General features: G+C 42.4%; 1 protein-coding gene across 1 annotated transcript in view; it reads right to left on the bottom strand.

The window, feature by feature from the left end:
- ATP8A2 (ATPase phospholipid transporting 8A2) overlaps positions 1-18041 on the bottom strand; it is a 546329-nt gene that overhangs the window by 424774 nt on the left and 103514 nt on the right. Inside the window, exons 17-19 of the mRNA XM_090028654.1 lie at positions 8374-8479; positions 6033-6115; positions 4978-5027 (exon numbers count right to left, since the gene is read on the bottom strand). Of these exons, the coding sequence (XP_089884780.1) occupies positions 4978-5027; positions 6033-6115; positions 8374-8479 (239 nt within the window). The remainder of the gene's footprint in view (positions 1-4977; positions 5028-6032; positions 6116-8373; positions 8480-18041) is intronic.

Raw genomic sequence — 18041 nt, 5'->3', positions numbered from 1 at the left:
TAGGGATTCAGTAAAACTGTTAGCAGATGCTCAACTTTAAGCTCATATCCCAAGCAAAATAAAATATACAAATATCAAAGTGAAGATTGTTTACAAAATCTTAACATTGCCCTTTATACATATGATGGAGAACATGGATTTTCTCCCCTTCCGTACAAGAATGTCATATCAGTCTAACCAATTGAAAAATACAGTGGCCACATGTAGACTTTAAAGTTTCCATGGTGAAAATTGCCTCTCTTCTAGTCAAAACAATGACTCTGTAAGTGTTCATTAAATTTCTCCCAAGGGAAACATGCCCTTTGGGAAGTGAAATGTTCTGGGTATCAACCTAGGTTTACCCTATGAGAGAAATTCTCTTGCAAGAATGAATTCCTGTACGCTCCTCTCCCACTCCAATACAGGAGGGGAGTGGAGTAGCGTGGCACAGCCCCTTACCTGCTCCCCAGACTAGGTTCCCAAGTCTGAGGAGTGGACAGAAGGTTTTGCCCCACTTCGCCAGTCCCCTTCTGGACTGGTCTGAGAGAAGAGGAGAGTGGCAGGAAAACACTCCTCCACCTGTTCCAAAGACCTAGGTGTGCCTGGTTGGGGAAAGGCAGGGAGTCTCTCTCTACAAATCTACTCCCTCCACCCCACCTCCAACCCAGAATGTAGGGAGTGAAGCAGCCACTGCTCCCCACGTCTTTCCTAGATCAGGATCACTGAGTCTCAGGAAGGCACTAAGAGCAAGGGATACAGAGCAATTGCAGGCTGAAAACCTGTACCACCCCCTCTCCTAGGCAGACTTCCAGCGGTGGAAGGTTTAAAACAGTAATTTAAAGGAGCTGTGTTAAAGCAGCCATTTAAAGACTACTCTGTGTCCTTACCACTGAGTTTGCCAATCTCCGCTGTTATTTGCCACAGCTTTCAGTAGCACCCAGTAACTTGTGGGGGGTGAAATATAGAGTACAGAAGGGATCAAAGCAGCAGGGGTAAGGCATGGTGCCAGCTGAATCTCAAATGCCTAGTCCACTGCTCTGAAAGATTACCAAGCACTAGCATAGAGGATCAAGCACTGTGAATGAAGCAGGGCAAATTAGGCATACATCCTTGTTCTGTGTCCCATTGTTTGAAATTCTGAGGGTATTTTGGAAATAAACAGCCTGCAATAATGTAATCACCTGGTAAACAAATATACAGAAGAGTATCTACTGAGCAATCTTAACATGGGCATTTCTGGACCTGAGGACTTCACTTTGCAACCTTTCTTTTAACACAAAATTGGCAAGACCTCACAAAAGTATGTGCACCTTCAAACACTGCCTGAAATGAGGCAGGCTCCAGGTCTACTTATAGAAAAGTACTTCTCTTCCTTGTTTCCTGAAGTGAATTTCCTTGAATATGTTTTCCCGTGTTGAGTTTCTCCACGTTACATAGTAACTTGGGCACTGATTTTAGGCCATGCAGAAGATCAAGGTGACTAAAGAGTCAAACTAGATGTTGGACCACAGCACTGTGAAGAGAACTGCAAAAAAAGGCAAGTGTCTCACTAGTCAAACCCAAAACACTTTTTTTCTTCCTTGTTACATTTTAGTCTCAAAAAGAGGAGCTCCATTTTCCTCAGAGCAAAAATCTAAAGGCCTCATCTTTTACTTTGCCAGAGTAGCAAAACATCTTAGTATAACTCAACTATGCTATAATCTCTCTTAATGAGAAGCGATAGGAAAATGAGATCTTTGGTTGCCAAGACTCTCCTAAAGAGCAAAGGCAACAAATCTCCATCCAGTGGGAAATTCCACCTGCCTGCATGAAAAAACGATGAATACTACCTCTTCCTTACGCAGTGCTTTTCATCTGGCAGTATCAAAAGCACTTTCCTTAGAGAGGTCAATAAGACTTTCCCCTCTTGTGCAATGAGAATATTCAAGCATGAGAAGTGTGATTTGGGAGCAGGACACTAACAACAAGTTTGTGAGGGAACTGTGACTAGGAAAGACCTCTAAGGCCCCATTTTCCATGTTCCAACCAATTGTTAAAACTGCAACTGTTTGTAAGAAGGAACAGTCCATGAACCCCAGATGGGGAGAAACTAAAAGACATGGAGGTCTAACTAGGTAAACTTGGTATGCAACCAGACACCTAATAAGGATTATTTAGTTAAGAAAATGGACAAATTGAGGGATTAGATAATAAAAGGAACTGTCTTTTGATGGGTCTGAATGAATTCAAGTCAGCATGGGCCTGATGATCTTCATCCCACGGTACTGAAGAAATTGGCAGAGGTGATTGCTGAGCCCATGGCAATAATATTTATGAAGTCATGGAAGACAGGTGAGATACCAGAGGATTGGAAAAGAACCAACATACCGCCCCTCTTAAAAAAAAAAGGGAGGACCTGGGGAACAACATGCTGGTTAGCCTTATCTCTATACTGGGAAGTTACAGAAGCATATTCCAAGGAAGGCCATTTGCAAGTATCTGGAGGAGGAAAGGCTGATCACTAGGGGTGTGTGAAACAGGCTGTATTTGATTCACATTTGGAACGGGCCCAAAAATCGGGGACAGTGAATGATTCGGATCACTGCCCTGATTCGATTCGGCCAAATCCAAATCTGAATATTTGATGCCGATTCAGAAAAATAAAATAAAATAAAATAGATCAGCAATTTGGAGATAGACACAGCTTTAAAAGTTTTTTGTACATACCCCAAGGTACCAGGTGGCTCATGAATGCTGAGATGGTGGGATGGATGGAGCGTCTTACAGGAGTGGAGGCACCAGTCACCAAGCCAGGGGGGGCACAAGGGGGTCCCCCCCACGTGCTCCCCAGCAGATCTGGAAGTGGACCGGAAATGCTTCTGGTCCACTTCTGGGTCTACTGCTGAGCGTGCTGGGGAACCCCCCACACTCTTGTGGGACGTTCCATCTGCCCCACCATCTCAGCATTCACGAGCCACCTGGTACCTTGGGGTACAAAGAAAAAACATTTAAAGCTGTGTCTACGGCCAAATGACTGAAACTTTCTGAATCAATTGGGAGGGGTCCAATTCTATTCGGAAAGATTAAAGGGTCTCCCGATTTGATTCAGATTCAGAGATTCGGCTACCCAATCAGGCCAAATCTCTGCCAAATCAAATCAGCGACCAAAGCTTTGCACAGCCCTACTGATCACAAGCAGCCAGCATGAATTTACAAAAAACGAATCATGTTAAACAAACCTGATTTCCTTCTTTGACAAAGTAACTGCTTATGTACGTGAAGGGAATGCTGTGGATATAATGTATCTGAACTTCAGCAAGGCTTTTGACAAGGTCCCACATGATCTTCTCATTAAACAAACTGAAAAAGGTGGGCAAGACAAAATTACTACAAGGTGGACCAACAACTGGCTCAATAGTCACAGGCAAAGAGCAACTATAAGTAGAAACTGGTAAGAATGACAGGAGGTTTCAACTAGAGTCACACAGGGGTCTGCCCTGGGCTTAGGGCTGTTCAACATTCTTATGAATGGACTTGGACAGTGGAACTGAAAGCTTCCAAGTTTTGTCATCTGCAAATTTGTTCAAGGAGGACTGTAAGCCATTGGAAGTGTAATTCAGAACAGTCTTGACAGACTGGAAAACTGGGCTGGAGCTAACGGGATGTAGTTCAATATTGACAAATACAACATGCTACATATATCTTGGGAAGAATAACTGAAGACCGATAAAAAAAAAATGGGTATCAGCTGGCTGGATGGCAGCACTATGGAGAGCAGTGGTGGATCACAGACTCAATGAGTATGCAGTGTGATGCTGCTGCAAGTGTAGTTTTGGGCTGCATCAATGGAAGCATTAGGTGCAAGACATAGGAGGTGGTAGTCCCTCTCTACTCAGTACTGGTTAGGCCTTATTTAGAGTAGTGTGTGCAGTTTTAGGCTCCATATTTCAAACAGGATGGAAAAATTAGAGAGAGTCCAGAAGCAGGTGGCAAAAATGTTAGAGGTCTTGAAAGGCAAGCCATATGAGGAGAGTTGAAGGAAATAGGTATGTTCAGTTTGTGGGAAAAGTACTTAAGAAGGGGCATCATAGCAGTATTCAAATACTTGAAGGGCTGCCATGAAAGAAAAAAAAGAGGGAAAACACTTTCTTTCTTGCTACAGAGAATAGGATATGAACTAGTGGCATGAAGTTGCAGCAAAGTAAATTTAGATTGGATATCTGAAAAAAATTCTTCCCTGGAGTAGACTGCCCAAGGATGTTGTGGAATCTCCATCACTGGAGATGCTCAAGAAGAGGTTTGACAAGCATTTGTTACCAGTGATCCAAGTGTGGGTATGCCTATGCTTCAGTGTTTATTTCCCATGTTTCTGGGCTTTGCTGGTTGCCATATGGGGCCAGAAAAGAATTTCCTCCTCCTCCTGTTGCTATGCATCAGGGTTTGGTTATTTTGGCCTTCCTCAGCAGCACTTGGCTATATCCAAATCTAGGGATTAAGTGGGGGGGGGGGGCAGGTTGGCTAGAGGGTCTTGCCTGTCAACTCAAGGTCACACCAATCACCATATTTGGTGTCAGGAAGGAATTTTACCATATGGTCAGATTGGTAAGGTCTGTAGGGGTTTTGTCTCTCTCTCTGTAGCAGGTCATGTGGCCCTCTTTCTTGGATTTCTCAAGCACATTTCAACAACCATCTAAAAGCAGGACAATGGCCACTGTTGTCCCCCTGCTTTACCTATAGCAAATTAGGGTGTTCTGCCTTGTGGTGTGTCAGGGTTGACTGTGCAATTTTACTAATATGTTAGACAATGGATCTGTATAGGGTGGTTTGGATATAGATGATCCTGCCTTTGGCAGGGGGTTGGATTATATGACCTTTGGGGGTCCCTTCTACCCTTACTTTTCCATGAATCCAATAAAATTTCTCTAGAGTTCTCCATGGTGAACAGCTGACGTAAAAATAAATTTTACCAGCACATTTTGTTTTTTTGCTTAGCATTTAATATCTGTAAAAGTTACTTACCTAGAAAACTCCAGAACATTAAGAATTTCAAAGGTTTCTTCTTTCCCCAGCTGCAAAAATACAATGTGTTAGTATCATAAAAGAGTATATAAAATTAATGGTGTGAACACCATGCAAGGATGCATAAAAATACTGGGATTTTCCAGACCTTACTTCAGATCTGATGTGGTAATTGCACCCTCTCCTGGTTGAAGTGGCATATTACCCTATTTTAGTTTTAACACAAGCAAGAGGCAAATTTTACTTATTTGCACAAATCCAACTCCAACAACTTAAACTTCTTCATTATCTTTTGAACGTCATTTCAGTGTGATTGTACTACACTGGGGAATAGATGAACCTATGGTCTGACCCAGTGAAAAATCTACACTGAAGCCCAGTCTGGAAAGACACCAGCTTGCTCACTATATCCCTTCTCATTTACAGGAGTATTCAGACCTCATTGGTAGTTAAAAATCTAAAACAGCGTATAAGTAACACATTTAATGGGAGGAAGTGGGGATGCAGGGGGTCAACTGATGTCTTTCCTGGACCAAGTCCTAATCTTAGATACACCTATTTAATTCAGAGTTATTAAATGTACCCACTCAGCTACATGTGGGTATAAATAAGACCAGAATTTAGACCCATGCCAGCCAAGTGGCCTACCTGTTAAATTTCATCTGTACAACACACATCCAAGGCATACCTAAAAGGTAATCCATCTTCAAAAACAAACTCAAGTTTTAACTCTATCATCTTTCAAAATTTAGGAGTATAAAAACAACTTATATCTATATACAGTAATTTATTTTCAAACCAGGTATTTTATTTTCTTTCTTTTTTGCCCAGCTCAAGCAATTTGATTCCCAGACAAAAGTTAAATCAACACAGGCTACTGCTTCTATTACTCTACTACTTTATTACTCGCTGAAGGTAGAACAAAGGGATTCACATCTACACAAAACATTTGCTGTGGCCTTCCTGCTCTGCCAGAGTCTGTGCGCCCCTGAAAAGTTGCAGATACATACCCCTAGCTTTTGAAAGCTACTATGCAGTCTAAGTCCTCTACTTACCGCATCAATAATAACTGAATGAGGAGTTCTTCCTGTGAAGATGTAGCCAAGTCTTTTTGCTCCTTTCACTAATGCCCCCTCATCTGTCAATAAAAAGAGCTTACCTTTATTGAGAATTAATTAGAAATACAGTCTGATCTAAGGGGCTGGGGGAGAAGAGGGAAGGAAAGGGTTACTAGTACAAAATTGTTCCGACACAGTTTTGCCAGAATACAAGAAAATGGCCATTTATGTAACTAGATTTCTGAAGTCTCTTTAAGAGCTAAGCTACCTCAGCAATGCAAATGTTCTCTCTCTAACCTTTAGCTCAAAGATGGTTTACATTTCCATTCCTCTTACTAACCATGCCTTGGGATTAACTGGGGTGCACACACAATGCTTCCTATTTTGATTTCTGTATACAGTACTTCATACTTACTGAAAAATTAAGATCTGTTATCATGAAACAGACAGACTGTGTCATTTTATGTAAGACTTTTCTTTAAACTTGGTCTGAAAATTAGCATGGTCAAAGCTATATTCATCCAACATGAATTTAAGCCAGCTTCTGATGCAATAACACAACACTGTTGCCACGAAGAACATTCCCAAAGTGTACTAGAGACTGAAATAGGCCTTGCAGTTAAGAGATCAAACAGAACTCATAGGCATAGCCTTAGGTAGCAGGATGCCGACCACCATAAGAAGTTAAGTGGGATAGACTGAACTCCCTACCCCACACAACTTTCCCCAGGGAGATATGGGAATTCCAGTAGTGCTTCTTGGGCCTTCCTACATCCTGATACCTTTGTTCACAGAAGGACCTTCCTGCTATTGGCTCTTCACCCATTCCTCTATCTAACCCTCCTCGGAAAGAGGTAAGAGGCACAGACAGGAATTCATGTTCCATACAACAATATTAACTAGTGACCAAGTTCCTATGTAATACAATAAAGCTATTTTAAAAGGCCCCACAAAGCAATAGCCGACGTGCATTCTGCTTTCAATGCAGAGGAAGCATTCATCTCATTCGCTCGTTTGTTTTTTTTGCTCTCCTCAACGCAGAATGGAGAGAATAATACAACTCTGTAGATTACAGTGTTTACTTGAATCTAAGACAACCCTGAATTTAAGATAACGCTCCCAATAATTAGATCAAAATAATTAGACTCCCCTAAATGTATATATTTGTTGCGATTTTCCAAGTACAGAATCTAAGTATCAGAGGGTTGTCTTTAAATCATCCCATGCTGCCACTGCTACAGCAGGAAAAGCAATGGGTGGAAGATTTAGGTGATAGGGAGGGGATCAGGCAGCCCCCTTGCCCTGCCCCCTCAACTTCTTTCCCCTGCCATTTTCTTGCCCCTCTCCCCCATCTTCACTGACCCCAAGCCAAGCTGCCCCCAGTCGCTGCATTTTCTCCTCTCCTGCCCTCCACCCTTAACATTAGATGCTGCTGGGGGCTCTGTTCCTTCCCAAGAGCAAGGAAGGTAGAAGCACAGCCCTTGCCAACCATGCAGCCATGTCGGTGCTGCTGATTCGCCAAGCAGGGAACTAACTTTCCATGTGCTCCATGCTCAAGAGGAAACCAGCCCTAGCCCTGACAGTAAAGGGGGAGGCAGGGGAAGGGAGCCAAGGGGCAGAAGCTGCACAGGGCAAGTAGAGGGAAAGGGGGAAGGGAACAGAGAGTTGGTGTGGGTCTGACTCTGGCTCTGACATGGGCTCAGGGCCAGAGTCAGAGCTGCAGCAGACACCTGTCCCTTCCCCCCGCCACACACACCTGCTTTGTATGCAAATCTAAGACAAGGGGCTTTTTCCCCCAATGCTGATTGTGGGGAGAAGACTCTCATCTTAGATTTGAGTGAATATGGTATACACCTCCATTGCCTTGACATTACTTTGCCATTTATACATACAACAGACAGATGCAAAATGCTCCAAAACTAAAATGGAACAGACATTTTATATCCAATTCAGACAAAAATGAAAGTGATGTCACTAACAATAGAGAATTCTCATTTAACAGACAAAGTCCTGGGAAGTTAAGACAGTCTCACTCAAAGCCAAAGGAGTCTGTGACCGAAGCTAACCTTAGCAAAATGAATGCTGCTTTTATAACCTCCCCAAGGAGCAACCAGGTGAAGCATCCTGAACCATGCCCCCATCCCTTCGCATAGGACAGTACAGGGAAGCACCTCCGAAGCATGTAGTCTAAAGGGCTGTGTTCTGTGTGCAGTGAGAAATTCTAGGAGATATGCATCCTGTTGTCTTAAAAATGACATTAGAAAGGAGGACAGTATTACTGTAAAAGCATCTAAAAGCTCTTAGTTATTCACCCCAAAAGCAGGAGAAAGTGACCAACCTGGTGAAGAGGCCTGGTAGATTATTTTATTTCCTTGTCTCTCAGGAACAACAGTGTGACACACAGCCAGCAAAGTGAGGAACTCCTGTATATGAGCAGCTGTGGGCTACAAGGGACATTTCCAATTAATGCAATAAATTCATTCCATGCAGACTAAATGCATAAGCTATGGTTGCATTCTGGGTTGTATTGTGCAGGTCTGGACAGGCTGAATTATAACACCCTCTCTTTCTAATTCACTGCACTACCACTCTTTCACCTCTCGCCATAATAGTAGTATACCATGGGCCAGCACTCCACTTACCAATGTCACAAACAAGAGTTGGGAAACTAGAGCTGTTAACTTTCCAGTCAAGAAAAAGATCTCACACTTCCATGAACTCATTGAATTTACAACTCCACAGATCAGCGTTAACATTACCACTGGTCAGGGGAGTAGAAAATTACAATTTGGTAGCATTTACTTAAGCAAAACAACAATCCAAGAAGCAAGGCCTTATGAGGTCAGGTCCATAGAGAGTCTACTATTTGAGCAAGAAGTGAAATCTTAATGCTAACAGCAGTAGTAGTAGTAGTAGTAAGTCCCTGTTGTTTCTTTGAACCAACTAGTAGAATAATATAATGTACTCATATTATATACAAAAAACCCAATACATTATACAACCAAGCAAAAAAAAAAAAATCTAATAAATACTCAAAAACACATTAAAATACATAACCAGCAACCATATTATCCTGCTAGCACAGTGGAGGCCTTTGTTGAGCAAGAACTATTCATTTAAAAAGAAAAGGACCTGTGATTTTTATTTAAATGTCTTAGAATTCTGGTTCGCTGTGTTCCAGTTCCACGGGCCACCAAAAAGGTGGTTAAAGAGCTACGAAGTTTTCATGGGACAGAATGTCAATGAAACTGAAGGTCTACAAAACCATCATTCTCCTGACCCTCCTTTATGCCTGTGAAACCTGGACTGTCTACCAGCATTATGTCAAGAAACTAAACCACTTCCACCTGTGTTGCCTGCAAAAGATACTAAAGATCAAGTGGCAGAACAAGATTCCAGATACCAAGGAGTTTGGAAGATCAGCTCTCCCCAGTATTCACACTCTACTGAAACTGGTGCTGCTAAGATGGGCCAGCCACTTTAAGAATGCCCGACACTCACTTGCCAAAGAAAATCTTCTATAGCGAACTGTCAAGTTGAGTATGCTATCGCAGCACACCAAAGAAGTGGTACGAGGACACTCTAAAGATGTCCCTAAAGAGTTTCAGCATTGACCTGGAGTCATGGGAGCAAACTGCTCAGGACTGTCCATTCTGGAGGTCATCAATTCAGTACGGAGCACTGGCCTTCATTGCTTCTGCCGAGTGTTGCTATTTGAAGTAACGTGTAGCCAGGAAAACAAAAACCTCTCGTACCCAGTCCTCCTCACTTTCCTGCCCCTGCTGCAGAAGATTGTTCAAGACAAAGATGAGGCTTATAGGTCACCTACATACCCATACAACCTAGCATCCACCCCCTCCTTTCTTTCCTCTCTCTCTTTTCTCCTTTTTCCTTTCTTTTCTCCCTCCATGTTTTTTCCGTTTCTTTTCTCTCTTCTCCCCCACAGCTGGATGCAGTCATCTTAGCCCATAAAAGATAAACAACAAAGTCTTTATACTGTGAAAATGCCTTTGGCATTAGTTAAGAGACTCAGAAATGTTAAGATGAAAAAACTGTTACTACACCATATGAGTGCAGAAGCAAGCATCCAAGACAGGTGTTGAGCAACTCAACAGTGATATTTTCACAAGTGCAAAGTCCAACTGAAAATTGTAATGGAACTTGTGTGCCTAAGTCACTTTGATAATTCTGAAAATACCACCTCAATTCCCTCCATTCTTCTTATTAAAGCAGGTGTTTATGAACACTGCCCAACCCCACTCCTGTCCTCCAAACATGGTGCCAATGGAGCACTAGTATAGGCCATAGGATTACAATAGAAAGTCACTACAAACTCTGACCTGAAGTACAGTAAAACTGTCTACTTTTTCATAACTATAATGAAAAAAGCTGGTACTATAATAGAAGGTGCAATTTAAGTTCTGCAAACCTAGCAATTCATGAGCTTTTATTCCCTTTATTCATGTAGTTAAACAATTCTTATACAGCTGTGTGTCACATACACTATAAACAGCTTTCAGAACAAATAAAAACCCCACAGGCATGGAACTATTTTTTTAAATGTCAACAGGCTGTGTTCCCCTTTAAGAGTACTTGCCACCAGCCAATTCTTGTTTGCCAAAAATATTTTATTTTTCCAAGTAGTATCCATTAAAAACGTGTTATAGATACAAAAGAAGAAACAGTGTAACACCAGATAATGCTAGGCATTATGTTTCGTAATCAAAGTGCTTTCCAAATATTAACTAATCAATCATAACAAACCTTTAACTAGAGTGGAGTTAATGTAAAATATTCCAAGCAAAAGGCATTCAAGATTTGCTCTTCGTAGAGTGCATAGATGCTACTACTCCAACCTTGGGCTACTTCATGTAGAACTATTCCTGTGCGTCTGGCTCTTAGACAATTTTGAAAAATAGTGTTTTGTTTTGGGATGAAGCTAACAGGACCCGTCCAGTTTGTCTGCAATTAGGGTGAGACTATAAAGGCTAAATGAGCACATGTTATTCTGTAACAAAAAGTAAAAGTGCTTTTCTCAAGGCCACTAAAAGGAGTTGGTAACATAAGCTAAGCACAAACTTTGTGTCACCTTACATCCAGTTTCAGGGACAAGCTTAAAATGAACTCTGCAACAAACTGCAATTTTAGAATAATAATTACAATATATACAATGGCCTACATTCTATTTCTAAATCTGTAGTCTAAAACCCTGCTATTACACATTACCTGGCTTTTTACAATAAAAGGCCACAGAGCCACATATCACTTACAGCATGACACTTAAATAAAATCACAACAAAGCAAATGTAAAAAAAATGAGAAGATGCCAGCTTAAAAAGATGCCTTTCTAAAAGAAAAAAAAAATCCCACAGCAGCCCTAACATTTATATATTTAGTTGCATGATGTAAGTTTTTCAGACTATTGTATCCTGCATACATTTGGCTCCGATGGTTAGCCCTCAGTGGGATGGCAGAGACTCATCCTGGACTGTTTTAATTCTCATTATGTCAGGAAGTGCAATCCACAGTAAAAGAAATTAACAGATGGCATTTGATCATAATGAAATGTGAGAAATTGAAAATCCATGGCAAGTTAATGGGTAGGAGGTTGCATCCAGCTGCTGTGCTATTTCCAGTGAAAGCAGTAAAAAGTTATACCTCCTGCTCCACAAAGTAAGCAGCCTGCTGGATTCACATTTCAGCATCTGCTGCTGCAGGCCTTTGATGTCCATTTGGAAATATATCACCTTGCCTCTTACACACTTTCACAATGCCTTTTCAGCTGATATATTATAATCTGCTTTCCACTGTTGATAGGTTTCAAAGTCTACCCCCGATTTACTTATACCAAGCCAACAGTTTAATTTGTGCTGTTTTCACAGTTTACAATGGATTATGTGGCTGCCTTACCATTTTAGAGCAACAGATCACCAAACCAGTGAGGCCCAGCTTATCACTGCAGCTCTTGTATTCAGCTGTCATTTGCCTTCTTGCTAAATTGTTCTGATACTGACACATTGTTTATTGTACCAGAAAATACCAAGAGATGGTTCAAAATGCTGCTTCAGATTATGTGAAAAGATCTTCATATTCCTTAAGGGTTTCTATGATGATACTTCCCATTCTCACAAAGTCTAAAAACCCTGTATAGGCCTTCACAGGTTAACAGTGCCTGCTTTACAGAGTTTTACTTTATTAAAGCAGTTCCTAACCTGTTTATTGTTGAAATGCTCCCTAGTGATGGGGTTACAGGAGTACACCCTTTTGTTGGGCCCTGGGGCTGGCCATGCTACAGATGCTGCAACTGTTTGGTTGGGTTTTTTTTAAACTCTCAATCTCTCCCCCCTCTGCACCCATCACTTCTAGTCTCCTCCTTTTTTTATTCTTGATATCTGGACTTATTTCACTACTTGGCTGCCTCATGATAGCTCTTAACACCAAGTTTTAAGTTTTCTCTTTCCCAGGCCCCAATCATCCCTGTTACAGATGGTTTAACTCAAATGTTGATGCTTAGAAGCAGAGATCTGTTTGACCCACCTATCCTAGTTTAAACCTGGGATATATAAACCTTACCCAAGTACCCCTACTGATCCAGATTCTCAAAATCACATGCACTGCATCCACACATGTGAGCAACTCAGGATATGTACAAACAGTGTTTCTGCACGTGCACAACTCCTAGTTTACAAACATTTTAATACCTTGATTAGACTGTCAGGTGGACTGAACCCCAGGTTGTCTGACACAAAAATAAGAGCCTTTATTGAAGGAGTGTGTTCACTGGGTAATTATTTGGGCCAAAGGGACACTTCAGGGGTTTGATGAGCTGTTGCAGGCTGGATTGACACCTTCCTGCAGCAGCTCACCAAAACTCCCAAAGTGGATCTGCCCTGGGGCCTGGCCTTGTGCTGTCACCACCCAGCAATCCTGGGGTCTCTATGGAGACTGGCCCAGAACCCATGTGAGCAGGGTCTACTCAGCTGGACAGATGGAATTAAGCCATGGGCAGGTGGGAAACCATGGCAGGGAGTGAAACAGGAGGGCTGGGATCGGGATCACGAGGCAGTAACAGTATGGGGCTATGGCCTGGGGAAGAGCCAGAATCCACTCCCTGCACATCTCTGCCTGTAAAATTGATGTGTGTTCCATGGGCATGTAGGCAGATTGTGGCTCTGCCCTGGGCCCTAGCCCCATCCTGTCACCGCCCCATAACCCCAGTTCTGATCCCAGCCCTGGCTCCAACCCCACCTCCCCATCCTGCTCCCAGATGCTGATCCCACCTGCCCTGCCTGTGCAGCTCCCATGCTAGCCTCCAAGGAGACCTCAACCTGTCTGCTTGATCCATCACCCTCAACAGTGGGTGTGGAGCAAGGCAGCTAGGGTGCCCAGACAGCTGGGCTGGGTCCAGCTACAGTGATAGATTGGCAGCAGCAGCTGGAAGAAGCCACCACTGCGGGGCCTGCTGGGAAGCTGAATCAGGCTGCCGTGTCATCCCAGCACTGCTGCAAACCCAGGGACAGCAGGAATAGCCATATACACCATGGCCCAAGCTACCCCCTGGCCCTGGGCTGGGCTGAGCCTAGGGACCCACCATGGGCCAGATAAAATCCCTTGCAGGGCTGGATTTGGCCCACAGAATGCATTTTGCCCACACCTGCTTTACTGCCTGAGATACAGAAGATTGTCCATGAATTATGAGAGTAAGACTAGACACTTGAAAACCTCCTTATGTCATCTGGGTCCTGGAAGGCTTGGATTTGGTTAATGCTGGGACTTTTCTGTGAACAATTTGGGTGCACTCAAAAGGTACAGGTACACCATTTAATTTTCACAGACACCTGTGTCTGAAGATAGAGCAGCACTGGGTGTCTTCCCCCAAAGACAAATGCAAAGTGTGCGTGTGTAAAAATTACTCTCTCCAACTTGGTAGTGACATGTAATGATAGATCAACTCCTCTGCTCACAGTTTTAACTGAAAAAAAGAGAAGGAATTGACCCATTTTTCAGGCAACTGGCTCAAAAGACTTGCAGAGCATTTGCCAGAGTCAGATGACTTTACTTGCTACTTAATACACAATAAATCATACAGGTGACAGTTCCACCATCAGCACAGCTAGCAAAGTCATTAGCCATTTTGTTCCCAAGAGAACATGGGCTTCACTATTTTTAATAGACTCTGAATGCAACATGATAAAAAGTGCTACTTCTCAGTCCTACTGAAAAACATCTGTTTGAGAGCTCAGTCCTGGGAAATGTTGGACACCTCCAGAGGAGTGAAGTTGGTAGGAGCTGAGGGTATTAGGCACCTGTAAGGCATAGCCTCTGAAAGAATACATGGTCCTCAATATCTAAATAAACCCACTTTCTTTTAACTATTGCCATTTGAACATCCCAGAACTGTGGGAGTTTGTTTTTTTTAAATAAAAAAGGACAGACAGACAATGCTTTACACTTGCAAGTTTCACGCCAATAAAGATGCAGGTGAAATTAAAAGTGAAATTAAAAGCTGTGAAAAAACAGCTTTTCTTTTCTTTTTCTAATAAAAGAGACTTATCTCCAGATCTGTGGCACTTTTTAGCTGCATACCAGCACACAAACCCATAACAAAGCAAAATGAAGCATTTTTTTCCTGGAAAGTGTCCTAACCTCCTGAGCCTCCTATAAAAGCAATGCCAATTAGGTTGCCCTTGGTGCTGCACAGATGCAGCTACGTTGCTGCCAGTATAAGAGATAGCATAGGGGGCTATGCAGTGCAACTGAGGCATGGTAAGCTACTTCAATGTCTGTAAAGTGCATCAGACTAATGGATCTAGAGAGACATAAAAAGCTAGATCTTTCAAAGGATTTAGGTGTTAACACAACACCCAAACCACTCATAGCACCTACTGCCAGCAGATTTTTCAACCTCAAGCTAGGTGGCACAGTGCCACCTAAATTATCCCCACATCCTTGGGGAGCTAAGCACCTAAGAAATGTATCTTTAGAAGCTAGCCAGTTGAGTAACAGGCTACCTTACCTTAGCCAGAACTTAAATGCTAGGAGAGAAGTTTAAATATTGGAAAGCCTGGTGTCTTGATGAGACTGGGAGTTAGGTAGCCTGTTGCTTCAGAGATGCTGTTTGGGGGACCATGTGTGTGTGCCCATGGTCATTCTATAAAGTCAGTTCAGCTACTTAAGTCTGGCAACAGCCAAAACCATGTCTCTCTCTTGCATGCGCTCTTCCAGTGTTTACCTGTGCCTGCAGATTCCTCCGAGTGTTGTCCTGCAACTCCACGGTGTCCCACATCCAGCTTTCCTAATGCAGGGCCTGATAAGTATCTGATCTTAGCAAAACTCAGAGCACACTTAAGAAATCTGGGCCACTGGCAAAGTAAAACAACCCTCACTTCAAGGTCCCGGTGAATTGTGTGTGTGGTAGGACCTCATCAGCTGCAGAATGATAGCAGAATTTAGACTGCTTTGAAGACACCATCCAAAGCAAAAAACTTAGGCACCTAGGGGACATGGACAATGTGTGGGAGGTTAGCTAACATCTAACCTCCTTTGGGCTGTGGGCTTTGAAAGCCCGTGATACCTATTTGGTATACTTAGGTGGCTTATGTACTTGTTTCAGCACCTAAATCTCCTTAAAAATCTGGTCCTCTAGTCATCCACAAAACATATACACCACAGACAGGCAATGCAAGCTTCCCCACATTGCCCCATTGATGGCTCTCAACCTTGGAGAAGGTAATTAGATCCATTTAAAAATGTGGCCAATGGTCTCTAGAGCCATTAGTCTGATGTGTTTTGTTTCTTCTGACATTACTGAAAAAGGAAACAATTGTGGCACAGACCAACCATTCAGTTCATCTAGATCAGGGGTGTTGAACCTTCCAGCCCTGTGGGCCAGATGAGTGGGTTGGATTCCACAGACGAGGTCAGTCTGGGGACTAGATCTCACATGGGATTGGCACACAGGATCAGTCTTTGGATGTGATGCCAGCTCAGCACTATGCGCCAATCCAGAGTGACCCCATATGCTGGTGCAATCCAGTGCACAGGGCTGTCTCATCTGGCTAACAGCAACACTAATTACCATGGCTTTGAAAGCTGGGGCAATTGACTCTGCCACCACCTCCCTGCTGCCAAAAATGTTTGGACCTATGGGGAGCCCCACAGAAAATGATTTGGCCCCATGGGCCACACTTGGTCCTCAGGCCAGAGGTTGAGCACCACTGATACAGACCACCGAGCAACCATAACAAATTAGCATCTTCCATTCAGTCTAGACCCAGTCTGTACCCTGAACTAGTGACCTCATGGTAAAAGGCTCTATAAGCCCCTACTGAGGCTCAAGGTCAGCTTCTACAATGAAGCCGCACTTATAACTATTTAATGAGAGAAAAGAAACTTATCAAAAGAATGCAAACAACATCCAACCTGGAGTGGCAATTTACACAGAACAGAAGCTCGTCATACAGAAGAAGAGTTCTTTACAAGCAAAAGAACATCATCTTCTCTCTTAGCTAGACCTGCTCTTTGATGAATAAGTAGAAGATAAAAATCAGACTTCATGACCTCATATAGTACATTTTGCTACTAATAATTAATTAAACCCCTCAGGTATTGATATTAGGCTGTAATTTTTGTTCAGTAATATCAAAAGTTACAAAGAGGAGTTATAATTGTGCACAACGTCTTCCTAAAGTTTCTTTTTGGTACGAGTTTCCTTGCTCAGAGCTTTAAATGCTACCACAGATTATTAATGCTAATCTAACTATATTCTTTTTAACATCTATTACTTGAAAAGCAAAACTGAATTACAGTAATAGTAATTTCTAGGATGCAAGACAAGTTAGGACAAAGTTATAAAACACACGAATGCGAATACCTCAGTTTTCAGGTTACACATTTATTCTACAATGTGCTTGATTTCTGGAAGAGACAAGTTTCTACTCTCTCTAAAAATCAGGTCTCTAAGGATAATTACTACTGGGAACCCAAACCTGAGGCATCTAAAAAGTACAAGTCACTCACTTCTGAAAACCTTTACATAAATTGTTTCATTAGTTACTACTGTGTTACCTTTCTCACATCCACATAAATTAAAATTTCAGAGGCTACGGACAGACCTAACTTTTTACTGCTTTTAAATGGGAAGGTAATATTACCACTTAGGCGTGTGCATCAGCTGTTATAATAAAACTGTTATATCTGGATGCTCCCATAGAGATGCAGTTGAACTCAACTGCTGAAAATTTAACCCTGAATCAACATTGTTAAAGGTACAACTGTTTTGCTAAACCTGCATCTCTCTAGCAGCATACAGAAGTAACAGTTGCATCATAACAGCTTATACTGACCATCATGCAATACTGATACAATTGTTATATCATCTATACCTAGACTCTACCTCCAGCATACAAGAGCACTGAATGAGGCCTCATACAGATTATACCAAGGACAAATGTTAGAAGAACCACTCTTGTTTTAATGAAAGTAAATAAAACAGTATATCTATATATTATCCTTGAAAAGTCTAGTGGTACTAAATGATAAGAATCTTGGTAAAGAAAGATTTTCTATGTGTGGGTTAGGATTCTTGCTGTGCCATTTTAAAGGACTACACAATAACAGAAATGAACTAGTATCACCACTCCTTATGTGGACATAGTCCATGATCAGAAGTTTCATTTTCTTCTCATCTTTTATCTTCCTCTGCAAATTACCACCTTTATTGTATTGCCCAGTCTCCCCGACTTCCTTTAGTGCTTATATCCACTGCAGAATGTACCACTAGAGTAGGGGCAAGCAAAATGCCCCTAAAAAATTTAGTAAAATTAAATATTTATTCGCCCCTGGCTTCCTGTCAAAGCTGACTGAGGCCAGGGACAGTAGGACCCAGAGGGAGCCCTAAGCAGGCTTAAGCAGCCAAGCCCTTTACCCACTCCCAGCCAGTTCCCTGCTTTCCTGCCCCAGCACCACCTGGCTGTGGCTCCCAGTTGCATCCCCGGACTAGTGGGG

This window comes from Crocodylus siamensis, chromosome 1 (assembly GCF_052110815.1).
Source record: "Crocodylus siamensis isolate JL-2025a chromosome 1, ASM5211081v1, whole genome shotgun sequence".
Lineage (NCBI taxonomy): Eukaryota > Metazoa > Chordata > Crocodylia > Crocodylidae > Crocodylus > Crocodylus siamensis.
Note: the sequence above shows the minus strand (reverse complement) of the source record. Positions and strands in the feature narration are given on the sequence as shown.